Below are 22510 nucleotides of genomic sequence, written 5' to 3'. Positions count from 1 at the left end.
TTCTCTTCACACTCAGCATCTCTTCTGATCAACATGATCTTAAACAGATTATATTATGCCTGGGACAGGCTGCATTGTTTGTGGGGCTAGTGCCAGAAAACATGGGGCCCCTTGTTCACAGCTTGCTAAGAATTTCAAGATGGCAACAGTAGACCATTAAGCTAAGATGCAGGCCCTCTTACGGGTGAGGGCCCCCGGAGGGAGAGCTAAGCTACCGGGAGCTGCAGGGCTGACCAGGTGCAGGGCTGGCTCTGCACCCATGTCCCCCGTGGGGGCTTCTCCTCCCTTCATTCCTGCCTTCTGGGCCTGCCTCTCTCATGAACCAAGGAAAACCCACTTAATCACTCCTTGCTTTCTTTTCACTATTAAAAAGGGTAAAAAAAAATATGAGTAAACATTACTATTATTCCCTTTTCATAGAGAAAGGAGTTAAGATGAGGTAATTAAGTGTAAATAGTAATATTTACACATCCTTGCCTCATGAAGTTATTAGAAGGATTTATAGACAGGACTGAGGAAGAAAGGCACTAGGTAAATCCCAGGCATTATAGAATTATTTTATATGTAAGAAGAGGGATTTAGATCACCTAAGAGGGGGGGATTTATGGACACAGGTGTTAGACAATGACAGTTTTCCAAAAGCTTCTCTAGGTAGACTTCGGATTAGGACAAGATTCCTGTATGTCAGATGTGATTTTCTATGAGGACATTTTCCCAGACCCCCAGTGGCTCTTTCTAGCTAAGGTTTTTTCCCCAGAAAGCTTACCCTATAGCATCATAAATCTCATGGGGTCAGATGGAAATGGAATGCACAATTCCCTTAACCTCTCTAAACAAGGCAAGGTCTGTACTTATCCCCAGCATTCCTACAGGATGTTTTTCTCTTACAGAGTTTCAAAACTAGCTGTGAACAAGGGCGCATGTTCTGTGGGTATACTTAGGAAATGTATGAAATGAATAATGAAGCCAAAGAAATGGTTATCATAAGAAAAGTGCTTCCCCCCCTTAAATAAATTGGTATCAGACATAACCTTTAATTCTGCCAGTCAAGGATTAGTAAGCAAACTACTGTCTATTATCATTATAAATTTATAGGAGAAAGATTTCTGACACCAAGACAAAACAAACAAACATGGAATTGTAGAAAACATCTGCAAATAAGCTGTAATCAAGACTGCCATGAGAAATATCAATAACCTCAGATATGCAGATGACACCACCCTTATGGCAGAAAGTGAAGAAATAAAGAGCTTCTTGATGAAAGTGAAAGAGGATAGTGAAAAATCTGACTTAAAACTCAACATTCAAAAAACTAAGATCATGACATCCGGTCCCATCACTTCATGGAAAATAGATGGAGAAACAGTGGAAACAGTGAGAGATTTTACTTTTGGGGGCTCCAAAATCACTGCAGATGGTGACTGCAGCCAAGAAATTAAAAGACACTTGCTCCTTAGAAGAAAAGCTATGACCAACCTAGACAGCATAATAAAAAGCAGAGACATTACTTTGCCAACAAAGGTCCGTCTAGTCAAGGCTATGGTTTTTCCAGTAATCAAGTATGGATATGAGAGCTGGACCATAAAGAAAGCTGAGCACTGAAGAATTGATGGTTTTGAACTGTGGTGTTGGAGAAGACTCTTGAGAGTCCCTTGGACTCCAAGGAGATCCAACCAGTCCATACTAAAGGAAATCAGTCCTGAATATTCATTGGAAGGACTGATGCTGAAGCTGAAACTCCAATACTTTGGCCACATGATGCAAACAACTGACTCATAGGAAAAGACCCTGATGCTGGGAAGGATAGAAGGCGGAAGGAGAAGTGGACGACAGAGGATGAGATGGTTAGATGGCATCACCGACTTGATGAACATGAGTTTGAGTAAGCTCCGGGAATTGTTGATGGACAGGGAAGCCTGGCGTGCTGTAGTCCATGGGGTCACAAAGAGTTGAACGCGACTGAGAGGCTGAACTGAACTGATGCACAATATATAAAGAATCCTACAACAATAGAAAAACAACCATTTTTTTAAAAAATGGTAAAAAAAAAAATGGGCAATTCACCAAAGAAGACATATAAATGGCTAGTAAGCACATGGAAAGATGCTCAATATCACTAACCATTAGAGAAATGCAAACCGATACTAAAACGAGATACTACTTGAAAACCTGTTAGGACGGCCACTATTCAAAAAAAAAAAAAAAAACCTACCCAACAAATAACAAGTGCTGGTGAGGAAGTACAGAAGCTGGAACCCTGTGCCTAGTTAATGGGAAGATAAAAAACTGCATAACAATGTGGCAATTCCTCAACAAATTAAACCAAGAATCATCATATGACCAGCAATTCTATTTCTAGGTCTGTACCTCCAAAAGAGTATGGAAGAGATACTTGCACACCTATGTCTATAGTGGCATTATTCATAATATCCAAGAGGCAAAGCAAGTCAAGTGTCTACTGGTGGATGAGTGGACAAAATGTGACTTATAAACAGAGTGGATTATTATTTACCTTAAAAAGGAAACTCTGACACATGCTACAGCGTGTATGAGAACATAGGATATAACACTAACACTAACTGAAATAAGCCAGTCTTGAAACAACAAAGACTGTTCGTGTCCACAGAGACAAGGCAGCGAGTCAGATGCAGACAGGAGGCAGAACGGTGGTGGTTCTGGGGTGGGGAGGGGAAGCAGGAGTATAGAGCCACGGGTATGGAGCTTCAGTTTTGCAAGATGAAGAGTCCTGGACACTGGCTGCGCGACAAAGTGAACCTACTTATCACTACTCAACCAAATAGTTAGAAATGGCTAAAGCAGTAACTTTTATGTTTGCGTATTTTACCCCAATTTTAAAAATAGGAGTGACAAGCTCTTATATTGAAGATTTTTTCCTCATTTCTCTAAAGTCAAGTACAACTGTATCAGAATGCTGCCAGGCAATTGATCGGCAGTTGGTAAGCACTGTCTGAAATAGTCTAAACTTAGCCACTGAAAATATTTAAACATTTCACATCATTAAGTTAAAACATTCACATCGTTAAATCATTTCACATTATTTGGAAATAACCCAGATTTTGCATTAAGTTAGCCACAGAAAGCCATGAGCAAACACAAATGACGAAAGGAGATAAAGTTCTGTGACTCCAAGTGGAAATGATGGTGAGAAAGGATTCAGGACTAACCTTATGATAAAATCATGACTTGAAGCACAGGACCAGCTCCAAAGCATCATGGATGCCTCAGATGCCAAATTCTCACATGTGTATCTACAGCTCTTCAGGGCCGAACACTCATCCATCCATCTACCCGTCTACCTACCAGTCAGGCTGTCCATCATCTATGTGTATAAATAGTACATATACATGTATATGGTACATTACACATACACATGTGTATATTACACAATAAAGCTTTCAGTAATCCAAAATTACTCAGACATGGGTCTAGGTCCATAATCGTTTGTTTTGGGGCTTTTTATAAAGTTTGCTATGCTACTATGATTTCTTCGCTGTGTTTAAACACATAAACACAACCTTTGCAAGTTCTCTCAACCACATTCAGAGACGCTTATCTCACATCCATGCCATCACATCACAGAAAGACTCACAGTTCCGTTTTATTAAAGCAGTTTTTATTAAGGAGCTTTACCGGATGTCACCTTGACCTTTTCCCGAGTTTCCTGTAGTCCCCGTTTGCTCTGTGGTTTCTGAGAGGTGAGTTACTGGAAACCTAGTTGAATCAATCAGCTATTCCTCACAATAACCTCCTGTTGCTATGGCTACCGAACAGCTTTCCGACTGTTTGCTGACTGGCCTGTCGGCGCCTTCTGCCCCCACCGCCGTGTTTGCACAGTGAAGGACACACTCTCTTCTGGCTCCTGTCGGTATTTTTGCCTCCTTATCTCACTCCAGCAGCAGCTCCTGCCCAGAGTCTCTGCAGGCGCCTTCCTGGCTCTGGTCCCTTGGTGGGTCTCTTCTTCGGGGTTCGGTTCTGTCCACCACACAGCCGCACCGATGCCTGGGCAGCGCCACTGACCCCAGGGCTGCATGGATAGCCACGCGCTGTGCTTCCCAAACCTGCATCAGCACTCACCCTCACCTCCACAGAGACCTGAGCTCACCTGACCTGTCTTCCTGGGATTCCTCAGGGCACCTAAACTCAGCATGTCCAAAAGATGCCCATCGCCTCTCCTCACAAAGATCCTCCCCTGCATCTCCTCACTCAGCGCTGCTGCTGCCCCACTACCAACCTACGTGCAAATCCTGGGTCATCTGAGACCGCCTCCTTCTCTCAACCCCCTGTCCTATCCACCACCAAGAACCATCTATTCTACTACCTGAACATGTCCGTGGTCCCCCTGCCCCTGATCTACCTTAGTGCCCAGCCTCCATCTCTTCCCTGGACCACCGCATCAGCATCCTTACTGGCCCTCTGCTTCTCCTCCAATGGATCCTCTAGATCAGCACTGTCAATACAGCCATCTGCCCTCCCCAAGGTGATGGCGACTGGCCACATGTGGCTGTTGAGCCCGTGAAGTGCGGGACTCAATTTTAAATTCTATCTACATGTCAGCAGCCACTTGTGGCCAGTGGTTATCAGACTGGAAGGAACAGCTCTAGACTACAGATGTGCTCACTAGCGACCTCAAGGTGGTTTATAGATCTTTTCATTGTCCCCATCCTTAATCTTCTCTGCTCCTCTCTGATGCTCCTGGATACAATGAATTCTCTATTTCTCAAAATCACCATGTGCTCTCTCCCTTGGGATAGGAGCTCCTTTGGCTTGGGTTAACTTCCCTCTGTGTGTCTGGCCGACACCCACTTTGCCTTTGGGACTGAGCATAGCAGTCACTTCCCTCATCTCACGCCCTGGACCACCTCTACCCTGCCACTTCCCCTTCAGGACCCCTACCCTGACACACGTGGGCCTTACCCACTGACCTCAAGCACCCAGCATGCTGCATCCTAATCCCCAGTTTACTTGCCTCCTCTCTTCCCCATCAGACCCCACCCTCTGCAGGCAGGGATTGAGTCCCCTAGGCTGCTCTTACATCCTCAGGACGAGCAAGGTCCCTTGCCCAGTGGAGGCTCCCAGAGATGTGCCCACCTGTCAATTCCTTGACCTGGGTCTTGGCAAATAATGTTTTTGGATATGACAGCAGAAGCACAAGTGACAGAAGGCAAGTTCAGCAAGTATGACCACATCAAGCAACAGCCTCCGGGTGCGTGCATCCAGAGGGGAGCATGGAGAATACGACAGTGGTCACGGAGCATCAGCATCCGTAACCGTGAACGTGGTGAACAGAGGAGGTTCATCGGGCCACGACTCCCTGTGTGCCTACGGGGACTCGCATCTTCAAGCTGTGCTTCGTGGCCCCAGCTACCAGCACGTGAAACACACCCATCCTGAGGCCACCACACCTCTCCATGTCATACCCAAAGTCATCCTTTCCCTATTTATCCACAATATTGGAAAAAACAGAACATTCTGACCTATTTTATCCTATTCCCCTCATTTTTATGTTTGAATATATGTGATATATTTTTTCAGACATGGAAACATAAAATAATTTTCTTAGCAGAAAATAAGCACTCACTGGTACAATGCACCCAGGGCAATTCTGTCTGAACTCTACTACACCCTTGAAATGAGAAATTTGTAAAGGTAAACTCAAAAATAGGGCTGCAGAAAGATACACCACGAACCATTAATAACTGTCCTGATGGTTTCACATGAGCTCCGCCACGTCAATTCCTCAGTTAATTTGAAATCATTACCTATGATGATTTCCTTTCCAGGAGGAGTAGGTCTGGGCCCTGCCTGGTGCCCTGGAAGATGAGGCTTTGCTCACTTTGCTGACTCTGGCGTAAACCACCCTGCCTTTATTTAGACGCTTTCTTAGTCATGGTCTCTTCAAAGAAGGTGGCAGTGTAATATGGCTGACAATCGTATTAAATGGTTATTTCACCTGGTGAGACAGAATAAGGCTTTGAATCTTGAATCTTGATTGAGCTCTCTCTCTCTCACACACACACACACACACACACACACACACACACACACACATGGCAGGGGGCGGTGATGGTGTTGCCCGTACCTTAGCTTATTATTACATGTGGTATCAAACAGTCTCATTTCCTTGTCACCTGAACAAGGGGCAGAGAGGGAGGTGTCCCCCAGGAACCAGGGGCAGTATGGCCAGGCTTCACTTACTAGCAGCATCCTGACCATACTGGGCCAAGGGTTTTCCTTCAGCAATGTTGATCCTTCCTGATGGTGACCTCACAGCAATCCTCCCTTGTCTCCATCACTAACATCTTTCATCTGGTCAGTGAGTCAGGAAGCATCTCTAGCACATTTAATGTGTGTTAGCAACACCAGCCTCCCCTGGTACAGGGCGGGATGCACAGAGCACTATAGTAGTCAGGAACGGAGGTGAGAGTTGGCCCATGACCATAAAGAAGGCTCAGTGCCAAAGAACAGATGCGTCTGAATGGTGGTGTTGGAGAAGACTCTTGAGAGTCCCCTGGAGATCCAACCAGTCAATCCTAAAGGAAATCAATTCCAAATACTCACTGGAAGGACTGAAGCTGAAGCTCCAATACTTTGGCCACCTGAAGTGAGAAGCTGACTCATTGGAAAAGACTCTGAAGCTAGGAAAGATTGAGGGCAGGAGGAGAAGGGGACATCAGAGGATGAGATGGTTGGATGGTGTCGCCAGCTCAATAGACATGAGTTCAAGCAAACTCTGGGAGATGCTGAAGGACCGGGAAGCCTAGAGGGCTGCAGGCCACGGGATCGCAGAGAGTCAGACGTGACTTAGTGATTGAACAGTTAAGAACAGAGCACTGGGGACGGAAGCACCCTGGGAAGGCGTCTACGCTGACCTGAGTCTACGGGACTCACCACCGGATGCCTGCCCCACAATGCAGAATGGCTTTTCCTGCCCATGTCCCTGCTGGGTCTTACCAACTCTAGACTGTTACCCACTTGAGGGCCTTGCCATATGCTTGTTTGTCTCTGTTTACAGTTAACTAAAACAGCCTGATGGATGTTTTTTGGTGGTGTGGAGACACGGTCTGGGGAAATGCAAATCCAATCTGGAAAAGTGGAAGCGAAACGATGAACATTTGTTCAGCCGTGTTACTTCACACGCTTCAAAAATTCCCTTACAGTAAGATGGGTATTATTCCCATTTTATAGCAGAAGAACCTGAGGACCAAAAAATGTAAGCGGAGTGCCCAAGAGAAATGCTGGTGGAGGAGCAGAGGCCATGCTCTATTGCTGTCCGCAGTGGCCATCATTTTGTGGCAGATTTCTATGTGGGCCTCAGAACTTTTCTGGAAAGGACACTGACCACGAAGACGTGAAACAGAACCGGACAGGAAAGCGGCAGACAGCTCACATGGTGGATCCAGCCGGCTTAGGGCTGGCATGCTTCAGTGTGCGGGAAGAAGCAGATTTGCATCACTCTTGAAACCACCTCGAGTGCAGTCACGATGGAAATCGCCACTATCACTGCCTGTCATGAAAGCACCCACTCATTAAATGAGCAACGGGGGTCTCCAAGTAATTTAACACACATGGCTGCTTGCAGCGATCTCTTCTGTTGATGATCATGAAACTGAAATGAACACCCTCTCTACATACAGAAGGCAGTCTCCCCGTGTGCACGTGGGGCGGGTCCTGTATCACTGTGTGCTCCCACCGTGCCCGCCTCCCCCTTGCAGGAGAGAAGCTTAGCTCTGAGAGCCACCTGGGCTGCTCAGCCTTCCTCCTGCCACCACAGAAAGCAAGCCCAGAGGGAGAGGACCTCCTGGTTCCACGCAGGGACTCGCCAGTGCCCGCCCCAGCAATGGGTAGGTTCTTAGCCCGATTTACTGTTTAATGATCGTTAGCAGAGATGAAAACCTCCCCTCCGCCCTGAAACCAGCTCAGCCTATGGTGAGGCAGACCCTACATGTGGTTTGGGGAACTGCTAAACATATGTGATGTTTTAGTATAACGCCAGGTTCACTGCCTTCAGATGCAACCCCATGCCTCACAAAACAATGCATTCCAGAAACTGCCAGGGAAGAGCCCAATGAGTCTGAAGAGTCAGCAGCATAGCTGCTGTTTGCAGTACTCCTCTTGCTCATTCTCTGAGCTCCAGAGACGCAGCCCAGCCTGGAATCCAGCAGCAGCCAGCAGTCTGAAGCCCTCCTGCATTGCGTGGGTGGTATGGGGAGCACCAGACAGTCAAAGAGGGTTCTGGCTGCCACTGGCCCCCTAGGGACCCCGAGAAATCACTCTCTGGACCTCTGCGTCATCTTCCACGAAATAAAGATTCTCTGAGACACCCCTCCTCCACTTCCAGAAGGCTTCCTGACCCCTGCCCAGCACGACTGGCTCCTAGACCTACCCGACAAGGCTTTCCAGCAACTCAGAATGAACATCCATGAGCACACAATGCCAAGTGTGCTCGTGTCTGTGAGCTCCCAGCCCCCGCCCCATACAGTCAGGTGGTCCTGACCACGCAGAAGGCTCCCCGAGGCCAGATTGTGTCTCTCCCTCCACTGCACTGCCTGACGCTTTTAGACGCTAATGTATTTGTTGAATGAGATGAACCTCTTTCTCTATCAGAGCAAGTGGGAATCTGAAGGACAGGAATGGGAATAATGAGAATAATACCCATCTTACAGGGAGCTTTTAGAAGGGAATGAAATAACACAGGTACTAAGGCATCTGGACAGATGCTCACCCCTCTGCTTCCCATTCTGAACAGGATGGTCTACCTTAAGAGCAAGTGGTATACCTAAAGACAGGTATTCTGTCCCCATTTGTACCTCTCGTTCTAGAACACAAGAGGGGCTCGCAGACATGTGAATGAATGAGCAGTGTGTGTGCTCTCAAAGATCGCGCTGTCCACAGTTATCTTCTGCCTTGTGTTATGTTCTAGTTGCCTCCTGTAGACTCTAAGCAGTTTAAGGGGTAGGTTGGTGTCCTACAGTTATTTTGTATCCTCGGTAGTCACAAGTTTTTCTAGGCATGAGGCAACATATTATGTACACGGAAATAGAGTCAATTACAATAGCATGACCTTGATACTACTTAACAGAGAAAGGGCAACATTTTTGCTTCTGAGAAATACTATTAATATCATCCTTTAATGCTTACTAGGTGTTCTACAGCCTGATCATAGCATAAATAGGCCTCAGTCTCCATGAATGAACAGAAGTTACCAATAAATTCATGAGAAATGTGCCTTCTTCACTGATAAGAAATTAACGGCCACTCCAAGCAATACCTAGAAAGTGACTGTGTGTACCGAGTCACTCAGCCATGTCGCGCAGCCATGTCCAACTCTTTGTGACCCCATGGACTGTAGCCTTCCAGACTCCTCTGTCCATGGGATTTTCCAGGCAAGAATACTGGAGTGGGTTGCCATTTCCAGGATTCCTCCAGGTGATCTTCCAAACCCAGGAATCGAACCCACATCTCCTTTGTCTCCTGCACTGCAGGAGATCTTTACCTACTGAGCCATCGGGGAAGAAAGTGACTAGTAATTCTCAATTCCCTCTGGAAGAATAAGGAATCTGTAGTATGCTTTACATATAACACCTATTTAGATGCAAAAACACACTTATCCCTAGAAGCCTGGCCACAACTGCTTTCTTTGAACCTTTTTGGGGAGGGAGACTGGTGTTCGAAGGGCCTGTGATTCATTCAAGGTGCTGACCAGTTCAGATACTTGACTGCCAACCCGATCTTTCAGACACTCTTCCTTCACTCACCCTGGCTCAGTTCTGCCAACACATGTGTGCACCACGTGGGGGAAAACCACACATCCCGAGAATTGTGTCCATGTGTGCCCAGCTCTGTAGATGCGGGTCCCGAGGCCAGGCACACCAGGCATGCTATTTACACGGAACTTGGGTTTACAGGCACAAGGTTCCTGTCTGTGTGACTCTCAGGAGCACATGCTCTTTGCCACAAGGTGAGCACACGGGGCTCTGAACACAGAGACCATCCTCCTGCAGCTCCATGTTCCCTGGAAGAGAACTTCACAAACGCCGACTCACCAATTTACTCTAATGAAAAAGCTGTAGGCAGCCTCAAGTCTGAGTAACTGTGAATGTTAGAAAGGTCCCTCCAGACTTACAATGCATTTTTCAATGTTCTGTCTGGGATGGGAATATATTAATAAATAGAGCATTCAAGATGCTTCTGTTAAGCTACTTCTAAGGGCAAACATTTCTGATTGTTTAAAATGAAAGGTTTCAGACTTAAAGTAATTCCAATGAATCCCCAAAGAATGTTCTCCTCCCAGCAAAAGCAGAGTCAGGTGGATTAGATCTACCCTTCCACCAAAAACAACACAGAAACGGTTTCTGAGATATCAGTCAACGAAAGACAGTGACCTCTAGACCAAAACAGAAAAGCTTTGTGATGTTGGCATAGACAAGGAATTGTTAGCTACAACACCAAAAACATGATTCATGAAAGAAAAAATAATCAACTGAATTTTCTTAGAACTAAAAATCCCTGCTCTTCAAAAGACATTGATAAGAGAATGAAAAGATAAGCCACAGAGAGAAAATACTTGCAGGTTATCTGTCTTGTCAAGGAATTGTATCCAGAATATACAAAGAACTCTCAAAACTCAACAATCCAATTACAAGCAAACATCCTAGTTTTTAAAAATGAGAAGCAGTTGAACAGATATTTCAGCAAAGAGGCACAGAGATGGTAAACACGCATAAGAAAAGACCATTAATCATGAGGGAAATGCAAATTAAAACCATAGGGAGACTTTGGGGCTTGCTTGGTGGCTCAGACAATAAAGAATCTGCTGCAATGCAAGAGACTCTGGGTTTGATCTCTCTGGGTCAGAAGATCCCCTGGAGAAGGAAATGTCTACCCACGCCAGTACTCTTGCCTGGGAAATCCTGTGGACAGAGGAGCCTGGCAGGCTACAGTCCATGGGGTCACAAAGAGGTGGACATGACTTAGTGACTAAACCAACCACTATTGTTATCTTCTCAACAACTCTATCCTGGAATAGAAAATGGTAACCCACTCCAGTATTCTTGCCTGGAAAATTCCATGGACAGAGGAGCCTGGAGAGCTACAGTCACAAAGACGGGTCCTAAAGAGTCAGACACATGACCGAGCGACTAACACTTTCCTTCCAGGGAGACATCACCACACAGCTATTAGAATGGCTAAAACGAAAAAGACAAATGATTCTGCATGTCGGCAAGGGTGTGTGGCGATCTGTATTCACACACACTTCTTGAGGGAATGCACAACTATGCACAACTGTTTTCACTCTGGAAAACAGTTACATACCTACCATATGACCCAGGTCTTCCACGGCTGCTAGTTATTCACTTAAGGAAAAGAAACAGTGTCCATAGACAGCCATACATGACGTACACCTGTGTGTGTGTGCTCAGTCGCTCAGTCGTGTCCGACTCTTTGAAGCCCCATGGGCTGTAGCCCACCAGGCTCCTCTGTCCATGGCATTCTACAGGCAAGAACACTGGAGTGGGTTGCCATGTCCTCCTCCAGGGGATCTTTCCAACCCAGGGATCGAACCCAGGTCTCCTGCACTGCAGGCGGATTCTTTACCAGCTGAGCTACCAGGGAAGCCCAACTTTCTCTGAAATTGTCCCTAATTTGGAAACAATCCAGATGTCCACCAATGGGTGGCGACCAAACTGTGGAATATCTTCACAGTGGGAGGTAAGAGGGCGATAAGTGGGAACGAAGCATTCTATATGGCAACAGCACGGACGAATCCCCAAATAATTATGTCACACGAAGGACGCCAGACACAACAGACTACATACTGTAACACTGTATAATCCCATGCATGTGAAACACTAACATATACCAACCAATCTACATTGCCAGAAAGCAATCCAGAAAGCAGCTGGGGAGGAGGAGGTAGCAGGATCAGTGATGGGTAATCAACAAAGTCTACTGTAGCACAGGGAACTATATTCAATAGCCTGTGATAAAAGATAAAGGAAATGAATATATATATATACACACACATGTATAATGAAGCACTTTGCTGTACAGCAGAAATTAACACTGGTGTAAATCAAGTATACTTCAATTTTTTAAAAAGGCACAAGAAAACTTCTGGAGTGATGGATACGTCTGCTGTCTTGATTTCAATAATCGTTTCATGGGTGTATACATGTGCAAAACATCCCAAATGGTACGCTTTAAGTATGTTCAGCTTATTTTGTATCAATTTCACTGCAATGAAAAATACTAAAAATATATTCATAGGAAGGACTGATGCCAAAGTTCCATTGCTTTGGTCACCTGATGTGAAGAGCCGATGCATTGCAAAAGATCTCGATGCTGGGAAGGCAAAAGCAAAAGGGAGTGGCCGAGGATAAGATGGAAGCATCACGGACTCAAAGGTCATGAATTTGAGCAAACTCTGGGAGACAGTGAAGGACAGAGGAGCCTAGCATGCTTCAGTCCACGGGGTGGCAAAGAGTCAGACACGACCGAGCGACTGAACAACAAGACGCTGATTTGCTTTGGGGGGATCTGGCAGAAAATCATCATTTATGATTCAGACATTTGGCAACTGCTTCCTGAGTAGCCACTGGCAACCAGCTCACTGTGCTGGTGCTGAAAACAAGTCAGCAGAGGACAGTCTGACATCCTGACTACTGCTGTGGCCTCCGGGGGTTTTCACCATCCCACTGTGCACTGAGGTTCCCAAAGGCACCGAGATTCCTTAAGGCTGTAGATACACAAGTTTTAACTTCTGTTGTTGAGCCTCATTATACGCAAACTGCTTCAAAGTGTATCATCTTTTTCACGAGATCAGTGAAAGAAAGTGAAGTCGCTCAGTCGTGTCCGACTCTTAGCGAGCCCATGGACTGCAGCCTACCAGGTTCCTCCATCCACGAGATTACATGATGCCAATTACACACTCATTTTACAACTGTACTTGTGCCTGCCCAATCGTTTGCACGAATAACACAATTCATCAAGAAAGACTCACACCTTCTGCTCCCTGGCCCCCTGCCCCCAGCCCAGGTCTGTTAGGACAAACAGTGGCTGAAAATGCCCACCCTGGCAAGCCACCACAGTAACTATCCGCATGAGTTGTTTTACAACAGGAGGTCCTGGTAAGGAACACGGAACTCACAAGCCACCACCAACTGGAAGCATTTGGGAAAGGTCAAAAGGAGATGCCACATGTCCTAACAACCTTCCAGAATCCTCCTTGCCGGAATCCACCTTGGCTGAATGAGCTGCATGCCACCAGGAAGGACCCTGAGTCAGAATAAAGAATAACTGGCCAGAGACAACCTGGGAACTAACCCCATCACTATAAAACCCAAGACTTTGAGCAATGCCTTAGAGCAGTCCTCCTGGGTTCCCTTACTTTCCTGCTCTCCACCCAGGCGCCCCTTCCCAATAAAGTCTCTTGCTTTGTCAGCATGTGTGTCTCTTTGGATAATTCATTTCTGAGTGTGAGACAAGAGCCCACTCTCGATCCTGTAAGTAAGTAAGGAAGTAAGTGTTAGTTGCTCAGTTGTGCCCGACTCTTTACGACCCCATGGGCTGCAGCCCACCAGGCTCCTCTGTCCATGAGATTTTCTAGGCAAGGATACTAGAGTGGGTTGCCGTTTCCTTCTCCAGGGGATCTTCTCAACCCAGGGATCGAACCTAGGTCTCCTGCACTGCAGGCAGATTCTTTACTGACTGAGCTACAAGGGAAGCCCCTCGATCCTGGAAGGGGTCCCCCTTTCTGCAACAGCTCCACTAAGCAAGACTTTCAAGAAAACCAACAGGAGAGAGTAACAGTGCTCCTGATTCTTGGGTGGATCATCCTGCCTCATGCACTACTTTCCTTTACTTCCTTTTGTGAGAGTTGTGGAGAGCACTGTTAGCTGTGTTCCAAAAGTCTTGAAGCCCATCATTTATTATCCCTGAGATTTTCCATTAAGTCATGGGGCCACTGATAACTAGCCAAACTATCTATCACTGAATTCACCTTGTGGGAATTTGACTCTTATCATGTGAAATGTTTAGAGAAAGTAAAGGCCAGTGTGATATGCACTGGGTCTTCAGTGTAAAAACCCTGGAAAGCAACACTCTTTTATCCACCAACCCCAAAAGACATACCATTCCAGTGGCATAAACAAATCTCTAAAGGATGAACCATTATTTCAGTAGTAACATAATTATAATATTGGTCATCAGGCCTGTCAACATTGTCCTCAACAACACAGAAATAGTTGAAAAAGGATTTCTTATCCAAATCACATGGGCTGAACTTGGGCAATAAATTTTCCAAAAGAAAGCAAATATAAAAAACATTAAATTAGCATGACCGTGTACAACATTTTTTGAACCAGAACTGAAGAAACTGCTTGCAAAATGAAATGAGAAGCACATTTTAAGTGGCATGACAAACCAAGTTATCCGAATCAGTATTTTGTAGAAAGTGCTAACACCTTGACTACATCTGTAATTCAGTAAATCAGAAACAAGCTCAAGAGCTTACTTTCCATATTTACACAAGACAAGAAGGGTGACTCCTATGAAGAATGGTGAATATAAGATTTCTGAATCTGGCAAAGAATGAGATGATCCCAGCTGGCCCGAGACCACTAATAATGTTTTTGAAAGATTGGGTTATTAGATGCACAGTTGTAGAAGATGGATATTATTTATGCAATTCTAAAGCAAACATTCCCATTAACCAAACATTTCCTAAATTGCCAGCAGAAATGAGAAACTTGATCTGACACCTGTAGGAAATCTGAGACCCTCCTCTGGCCTGGAGCTCAGGGTTTTGCCATGATGGTGCACATTTCTCTTATACTCTGCTCAGGGGGGGAAAGGGCCACACCTTTGACTTTAAATGAAGTTTGTTTCAAAGGTATTCTGAAAAGAATAATTTTCTTCCTAATCAGCTTTTTTGTTTTTAATTAAAAATGTTGGGATCCTAGTCCCCTGACCAGTAATGGAACTGTACTGGAAGTACGGAGTCTTAGTCACTGGATTGACGGGGAAGTCCCCTAATCAGTTTTTAAACTCTCGTTGCCTCCCGTGGATAATATACCCCTTCTCTTCCCAAAGCCTCAAGAACGTTCTCAGCTCTCCGGTTTCTCTGGGTCCACAGTGTGTGGCTGTGGATCCTTCCTTTGACAGACGCCAGGAGGCTCTACTTACGTCATGCATGGAGTCCAGAAGCTTGGTCAGTTGGTAGAACCGCTGCCAGCTCTGCCCAGAATTGTTGGGACACTTCGTTACCATCTTTCTCAGCTCCTTGATGTAATTTGTCCTCATTTCTTCAAACGCAGCCTGGCTTTTGAGGCCATCCTTTGGAACTGTGGTGAAGGAATACAGACATGTTAAGGTCTCAAAACGGAAAACAGCTTTAGCATCTTCGTGGTTAAACGGCTTGGACTATTTTGAGTTCATGAGGCTCACACTTTGAGACTGACACTGCGTTTTGCATCTTGCCTTTATGAATAAGTGTGTGTGTGCCCAGTTGCTCAGTCGTGTCTGACTCTGTGTGACCCCACAGACTGCTGCCTGCCAGGCTGCTCTTCCTCTGACCATGGGATTTTTCTGGCCAGCATTCTGGAGTGGGCTGCCAGTTCCTTCTCTGGGGGATCTTCCTGACCCAGGGATCGAACCTGCGTTTCCTGCGTCTCCTGTGTTGCAGGAGGATTCTTTACCACTGAGCTACGGGGGAGTCCTTTATGAGTAAATATGGCAGCTAAATAACGGTTAACCTCTGTACACACATATACGAAAGAGTAACTGGGTTAGCAGGGGTATGTTAGAAAACACTTTGTTTATATTAACTTGCTTAATGTTGACATCCATCTTAAGACATAGTCATTATATTATTCTCATTTCACAGATGTGGAAACTGAAGACTGGAGGTTTAATCACTAGCCCAAGGACACAGTAAATACATGGCAGAGAAAAAGCAGAAACCGAGGTCTGTTTCCAATGTCTGTCTCTTAACCACAATGCTACACTATCCTGTGGCCTGTCATCAAAGTTTTTATGAACCCTAACTTGCCAATACCTCAGATGTAGGAAAATATACTTTGATTTTTCAGGACAACTGGAAGAAACACAGACAATCTAAGCTGGGGCTGAAATCAGAAATTCAAGTTCAAATGTCAAAAGACACTTGGGGAAACTGGCTGTCTATCAGGGAAGGACATGCTGCAAAGAAGCACTTCCTATTCTCTTTGCTCTAAGGTCACATGACCACTGAGGCGGTATCACGGGACCACCCAGACAGCCTGCTGGCAGGTCTGTGCCCACATTTGTGTGTGTGATGGGTAACAGGACAATACTCTACAGCAAAACAAGATCAAAAACTCCTGAAGGGAAGAAATCACGTTCATCTTTATCTTCAATAAGAGAAAATTAAGAAGTATGTTTTTTTCTTTCTTTGTATAGAGCATCTGTGTGTGTGCGTGTGTGCATGCTTATGTCAGACTTTTGCAATCCCATGGACTGTAACTTCCCAGGCTCCTCTGTCCATGGAATTCTCAGGCAAGAATAATGGAGTGGGGTGCCATTTCTTTCTCCAGGGGATCTTCCCAACCCAGGGATTGAACCCAGGTCTCCTGCATTGCAGACAGATTCTTTACCATCTGAGCCACCAGGGAAGCTCTTTAGAGTTGCTGCTTTTTTCTAATTAAATGAAAAACATTTCATTGAAAATAATACTTTGAAATTCAGCACCTGTAAGCATATGAGTGCTTCTAGGACTGCAAAGGAGATGCTCTTTCTCAGGACACACGTGAGCACAGTTTATGGAGATAGGGAGCAACCTGTGCCTACATTCTGGGAGGAGATTTAGGGCGGAGTATAAACTACAGATGCTCCCTTTGAAATCTACTTACATGTTTGCTTTTGTTCATTACAGCCAATAAGTACTTATGCTTTAACTCTGAAAAATAAAGTCACTGAGAACTTTCACTTTTGGAAGATGAAGATGAGAAAAATTCACCTTGTGATATTAACAGTCTGAGTATGACATTGCTCTTACTTTCATTTCTCAATTGCACATGCTATCTGCTAATTATCATAACTGGTATCAATAAAAATTCACTTGGGTCATCAGCTCTTTAGAACAGCTAAGTATGGTTTTGAGTGTTACATGTAACTCTGGGAGTCAAGAATATCACTGCTCCCAAAGAAACCCTGTTGTCCTATATAAAGATATGGATTATCTTGCAAATTAACTTCACACATGATGTTAATAACCTCCTTGAGTTTTAATTGTTGAGGCTTTTGATTTGTGGTTTATCTTAACTCTATTTTTATGGGGAAAAAAATAAATCCCTTGTAGGCACTGCATACATTCCTGAGGCTGCCACAATATTAGTTGTGGTTTCAAATATTTGACATTCACACTTAGAATTAAATGTCATTTATTATGTAACAGTTTTTTTGCTTTCAAATTAAACCCTTGTTTTAAAAGTATTTAAAAAAACACAAAGAAGGATGGTAAGAAGTAGAATGTTAACTGTGAATCTATAGATTCGCTTTCTACCAAAATTTTAAGGTTAACCCAAAACTTTATAAAAGAAACTATGCTTGTAGACTTTTGGATAGCAGCCATCCTGACTGGCGTATAATGGTACCTCATTGTGGTTTTGATTTGCATTTCTCTGATAATGAGTGATGTTGAGCATCTTTTCATGTGTTTGTTAGCCATCTGTATGTCTTCCTTGGAGAAATGTCTGTTGAGTTCTTTGGCCCATTTTTGGATTGGGTCATTTATTTTTCTGGAGTTGAGCTGGAGGAGTTGCTTGTATATTTTTGAGATTAAATGCTGGAGAGGGTGTGGAGAAAAGGGAACCCTCTTACACTGTTGGTGGGAATGCAAATTAGTACAGCCACTATGGAAAACAGTGTGGAGATTTCTTAAAAAGCTGGAAATAGAACTGCCATATGACCCAGCAATCCCACTTCTGGGCATACACACCAAGGAAACCAGATCTGAAAGAGACACGTGCACCCCAATGTTCATCGCAGCACTGTTTATAATAGCCAGGACATGGAAACAACCCAGATGCCCATCAGCAGACGAATGGATGAGGAAGCTGTGGGACATATACACCATGGAATATTACTCAGCCGTTAAAAAGAATTCATTTGAATCAGTTCTAATGAGATGGATGAAACTGGAGCCCATTATACAGAGCAAAGTAAGCCAGAAAGATAAAGACCATTACAGTATACTAACACATATATATGGAATTTAGAAAGATGGTAACGATAACCCTATATGCAAAACAGAAAAAGAGACCCAGATGTATAGAACAGACTTGTGGACTCTGGGAGAAGGCGAGGGTGGGATGTTTCAAGAGAACAGCATTGAAACATGTATATTATCTAGGGTGAAACAGATCACCAGCCCAGGTTGGATGCATGAGACAAGTGCTCGGGCCTGGTGCACTGGGAAGACCCAGAGGGATTGGGTGGAGAGGGAGGTGGGAGGGGGGACTGGGATGGGGAATACATGTAAATCCATGGCTAATTCATTTCAATGTATAACAAAAACTACTGTAATGATGTAAAGTAATTAGCCTCCAACTAATAAAAATAAATGGAAAAAAAAATAAAAATAAAAATAAATAAATAAAATTAAAAAAAAAGAAACTATGAGTTTATATATAAATGCTTTCACAGCTCACCTGTTGATACACATTTTTTTTTTAAGTTTCAAAATGTTATGGAGTAAACCTTTCATTTTTCAATACAGATACTTATGGATAGTACACATTTAAAAAATTACCTAAAATTAGAATGAAGTGAGTACATTTCATGACTATATTTCAGTGTATTTGGTGTAGCTACTGAGATTCACCAAAAGCTTTCATATTTCTGACAGTTGTGTTATCAAAAATTCTCAAGATTATGAACAACTTGTGTCAAATATTACTTGTGTTTTACTGCTGTGACTGAAATATATTGTACCATTTTCCCAGCCAGATATTTCAGAAGTTGAAACAGACCCACAAATAAAAGAGAACTTAGGCAAAACCTCAAAATTTGGAGGTCTGCCTAGATTTTCTGAATTTACTTATTAAATGCAGCAGGGCTCCTGGAAATCATCCAGAGTCTATGGGCTGGAGAAGAGCAAAGAGACAGCTGGGTGGGAAGCTGGTTTGCTTTCCTGGGTGAGCAAAAAGAACATGATCTTCTTGATGTCACAGCTTAACTTTCCTCATACACTGGACATCGGGTGTATAATGTAAACTTCTAAATAAGAAAAAATTTTCGTACATTGTATCACAGATTAGCAAAATAAGCTTACTAAAGCCTGAAGTTTTCATGATTTATACAATTCTTTACTTCTGTTCTCCTGGTTTCTTATTTTGCTTTTTTCTGCATCAACAAAAACCAGCCTTCAATGTACTCAATTACCTGGAAGCTAATAAATTAATTTGGGGAGCTAAATGATATCAGAATTGATTGTAAGGTTGACTGATTAAATGGATGTAAAAGGACAAGACACCAATAACAATTGAGTGGCCAATATTTATAAAGGATTATTATCATGTACATTTTTAGAAAAAAATTTAAATTCTATCACCCATCTGATATATTTTTTTCCTTTTTTCTTTTTATAAATTTCTTCTAATGGTTAATGATATAGCTTGGAAAGGGGACTAAAATCACTGTTGCTGAATTTAAAGAGTACATTTCCAGGGAATTCCCGGGCAGTCCAGAGGTTAGGACTCTGGGCTTTCACAGCTGAGGGCACATGTTCAATCCCTGGGCGGGGAACTAAAAGTACATTTCCCAAGTTATGTTCTAGAAAGGATAAGCTGGGAGCCTCAGACACCTTGAAGAACAGAGCAGGGAGAAGAGCCTGGTTCTCCCGAGCCTGTGGACGAAGGACTGCAGAGACAAGCTCCTGAATGTGGGCTGAGCATATAGTGAGGAAGGGCGGGTACTGAGGAGTGGTTCAGCTTGCGGTAAGCTGGGGAGAGCATGGGCTGCCCTGTGCAATCAAAGCCCATGAAAATCAAACAAGACGAAAGGCCGAAAGCAACCTGAAAAGCCCTGCCAGCCAAGCGAAACACAGCTGAGACTCGCTGACCCCACCGCCCTCCCAGGCTGCGGCTCACCCTCCCCTCTCCCTGCGGCTGTCCCCTGCTGCCAGCCTGCTTTCCACCCTTGCATCCAGCTGAAAGGGAAGGCCAAAGCCCTGAGTCTGAGTCCTAATTCACCAAGGAGGCTGCACACGTTCACACCTGCTTGCCTCTGTCTTGTCCACTTTAGACAAGCTACCAATCTTGCAGTGTTAAATTAGGCAATAGGTGGAAAAACTTTGGAAACTGAGAGACGCTAATGTGTGTAGAGCAGATATTGATCCAATTGGCCCCTGGCTCCCCAGGCAGGACAGGTACAGGCTTCACTGTTGCCCAGACCCAATCCCTCCGTGCTGGGATCATCATCTTTTCTTCTCCATTCTATCCTCAGTGCTTGGCTGCTCATGCCACTCACTTCCAAATGGCCCCACTGAAAACCCTTCACCCAGGCCACTGATTCCTGGGCCAAGGGGAGGGCTGGGCATGACTTAGATGCTCTTTTCAGCTTCCAGGGGGTCATTCGACAGCCTCTGCTCCTTTGAAGTCGGCGCCACCCACCCTGGTGTCCTGGCACCCAGGACATTTCCCCGTTTCTTCAGTGGTCCCGGCACTCAGTTCCGAGATTTCCTCTCTATCCTGTCTCCTGCCATCATCCCAGACTCACCCTCGTCTGATGAGAGCTTCCTCAAATTCCTTCCCCTCTGTTTGGAAAGGCTTGTGCCGTTGTCTGGGAAAGAAGAGTTTAGCACCCTTGCCAAGGCTAATCCTGCCTCCCTTGTCTCTCCTGGCTCCTTCTACCATTGAGTTCTTTCCTCTCATGCTTGGTTCCAGACGCCCAAAGCAGCATCCCATCAATCTGCAAGTCCCCAGCCGTCTGGCACCTGCCTGATGCCGAATGGTCAACCCCAGTAGGCTTCTGCCAACATTCTTGGCTTCCATGGGAAGCTGTGCGTGTCACGCCTCCGGGAAGCCTCGAACTCTTGGCTGCTCCTCTGGCTCCCTGATGGTTATGCCCTGTCCCTCAGCGCGCCATCCTCCTTTCAAGCACCTCAGTGGATCTCCCCTCTTCTTCCTGAGTCTCGGCACCCCCACTAGGCATTGTACTTTCCTGTTCTGCAAGGATCATGTCAAGCTTACATCTCAATACCCAAATCTGTTTCCTGAGTTCTAGTCCCCCAGGTTCCCCCTTTTCAGGCCCCTCTCTGAGGCTATGCACGCGCAGTCGCTCAGTCGTGTCCGGCTCTTTGCGACCCCATGGACTGAAGCCCGCCAGGCTCCTCTGTCCATCAGATTCTCCAGGCAAGAACACTGGAGTGGGTTGCCGTAACATCCTCCAGGGGATCTTCCTGACCCAGGGAGGGAACTCACATCTCCTGTATCTCCTGCATTGGCAAGTGGGTTCTTTATCCTTCAGCCACCTGGAGAAGTCACTTTACACTCCATAAAATCTGCTCCAATCCCAACACGAATGCACTTCTCTTCATAGTATCACTACCACCTCACAATCATCTCTGCCTTCAAAACCCCAGGTTATTTCTAATCCAGACCATTTTGCATCCCCCTTCTTGTCAAGGCTGACTCTGCAGTGTCTTGAATGCATCTGGTGCTGTCAGCAAGCTACCCACCACCATTAGGAAAGTGAAAGTGTAGTCGCTCAGTCATGTCTGACTCTTCTTCGTGACCCCGTGGACCACAGCCCGCCAGACTCCTCTGTCCATGGGATTTCCCAGGCAAGAATACACCATTATTCAGGCTGTTATTTCAGCAGCCTCACAGCAGGCCTCTGGGCTCCCAGTCTGGCTCAAATCTCTGTCTGACTTGGCCTCTCTCTCTCCTCATCCTATTCCCTTTCCTCCAGTCTATCTACTGCCAGAAGCATCTTCATGAAGCCACGAAGGACCCCTTTGGCCATGTCAGCCCACTGCTCAGAGCCTTCTGGACCACACGCCCCTGCTTGCCTAACAGACATCAGGTGTCTTCAACAGGTGGGAATCTTCTGGTTCAATCTACAGGGCAACCACGCCTCCCCAATCCAATAGTACCTGATATGCCTTGAAAAATTAGTGGATACATAAATGAGATAAAAAATGAAAATCATAAACAGGCAAAACAACTCCCCAGAGCTAAGCACTATTATGTGGGTCTGCTTCCCACCCCACCATGCTTTCTCATGCTCCCCAGCAGGAAGGTCAGCTCATGCCTCGGACTCAATCCCTCACCTTGGCAAAAAGCTCTCTTGAGATGAAGCTTCATCAAGAATTCTCTGATGCCAAGAAGTGAGCATGTGCTTCCCTCCTCTGAGCCCCCAGGACAGTCTTTATCATGGCAGACAATCACTTTCCACAGGGTATTAAAATAACCTTGAATTTGTCTTACGGGAGATAGTGAAGGACAGGGAA

The 22510-nt window shown here is 45.1% G+C and overlaps 1 protein-coding gene across 3 annotated transcripts in view; it reads right to left on the bottom strand.

Moving 5' to 3' along the window:
* Positions 1-22510, bottom strand: part of NR3C2 (nuclear receptor subfamily 3 group C member 2) — a 424004-nt gene that overhangs the window by 33738 nt on the left and 367756 nt on the right. For all 3 annotated transcript variants that reach the window (XM_070474780.1, XM_070474779.1, XM_020873208.2), the window contains exon 8: positions 15205-15362. In XM_070474780.1, the coding sequence (XP_070330881.1) occupies positions 15205-15362 (158 nt within the window). The remainder of the gene's footprint in view (positions 1-15204; positions 15363-22510) is intronic.

Source organism: Odocoileus virginianus, chromosome 12 (assembly GCF_023699985.2).
Source record: "Odocoileus virginianus isolate 20LAN1187 ecotype Illinois chromosome 12, Ovbor_1.2, whole genome shotgun sequence".
Lineage (NCBI taxonomy): Eukaryota > Metazoa > Chordata > Mammalia > Artiodactyla > Cervidae > Odocoileus > Odocoileus virginianus.
The sequence above is the reverse complement of the archived record's forward strand: the minus strand, read 5'-3'. Positions and strand labels throughout refer to the sequence as shown.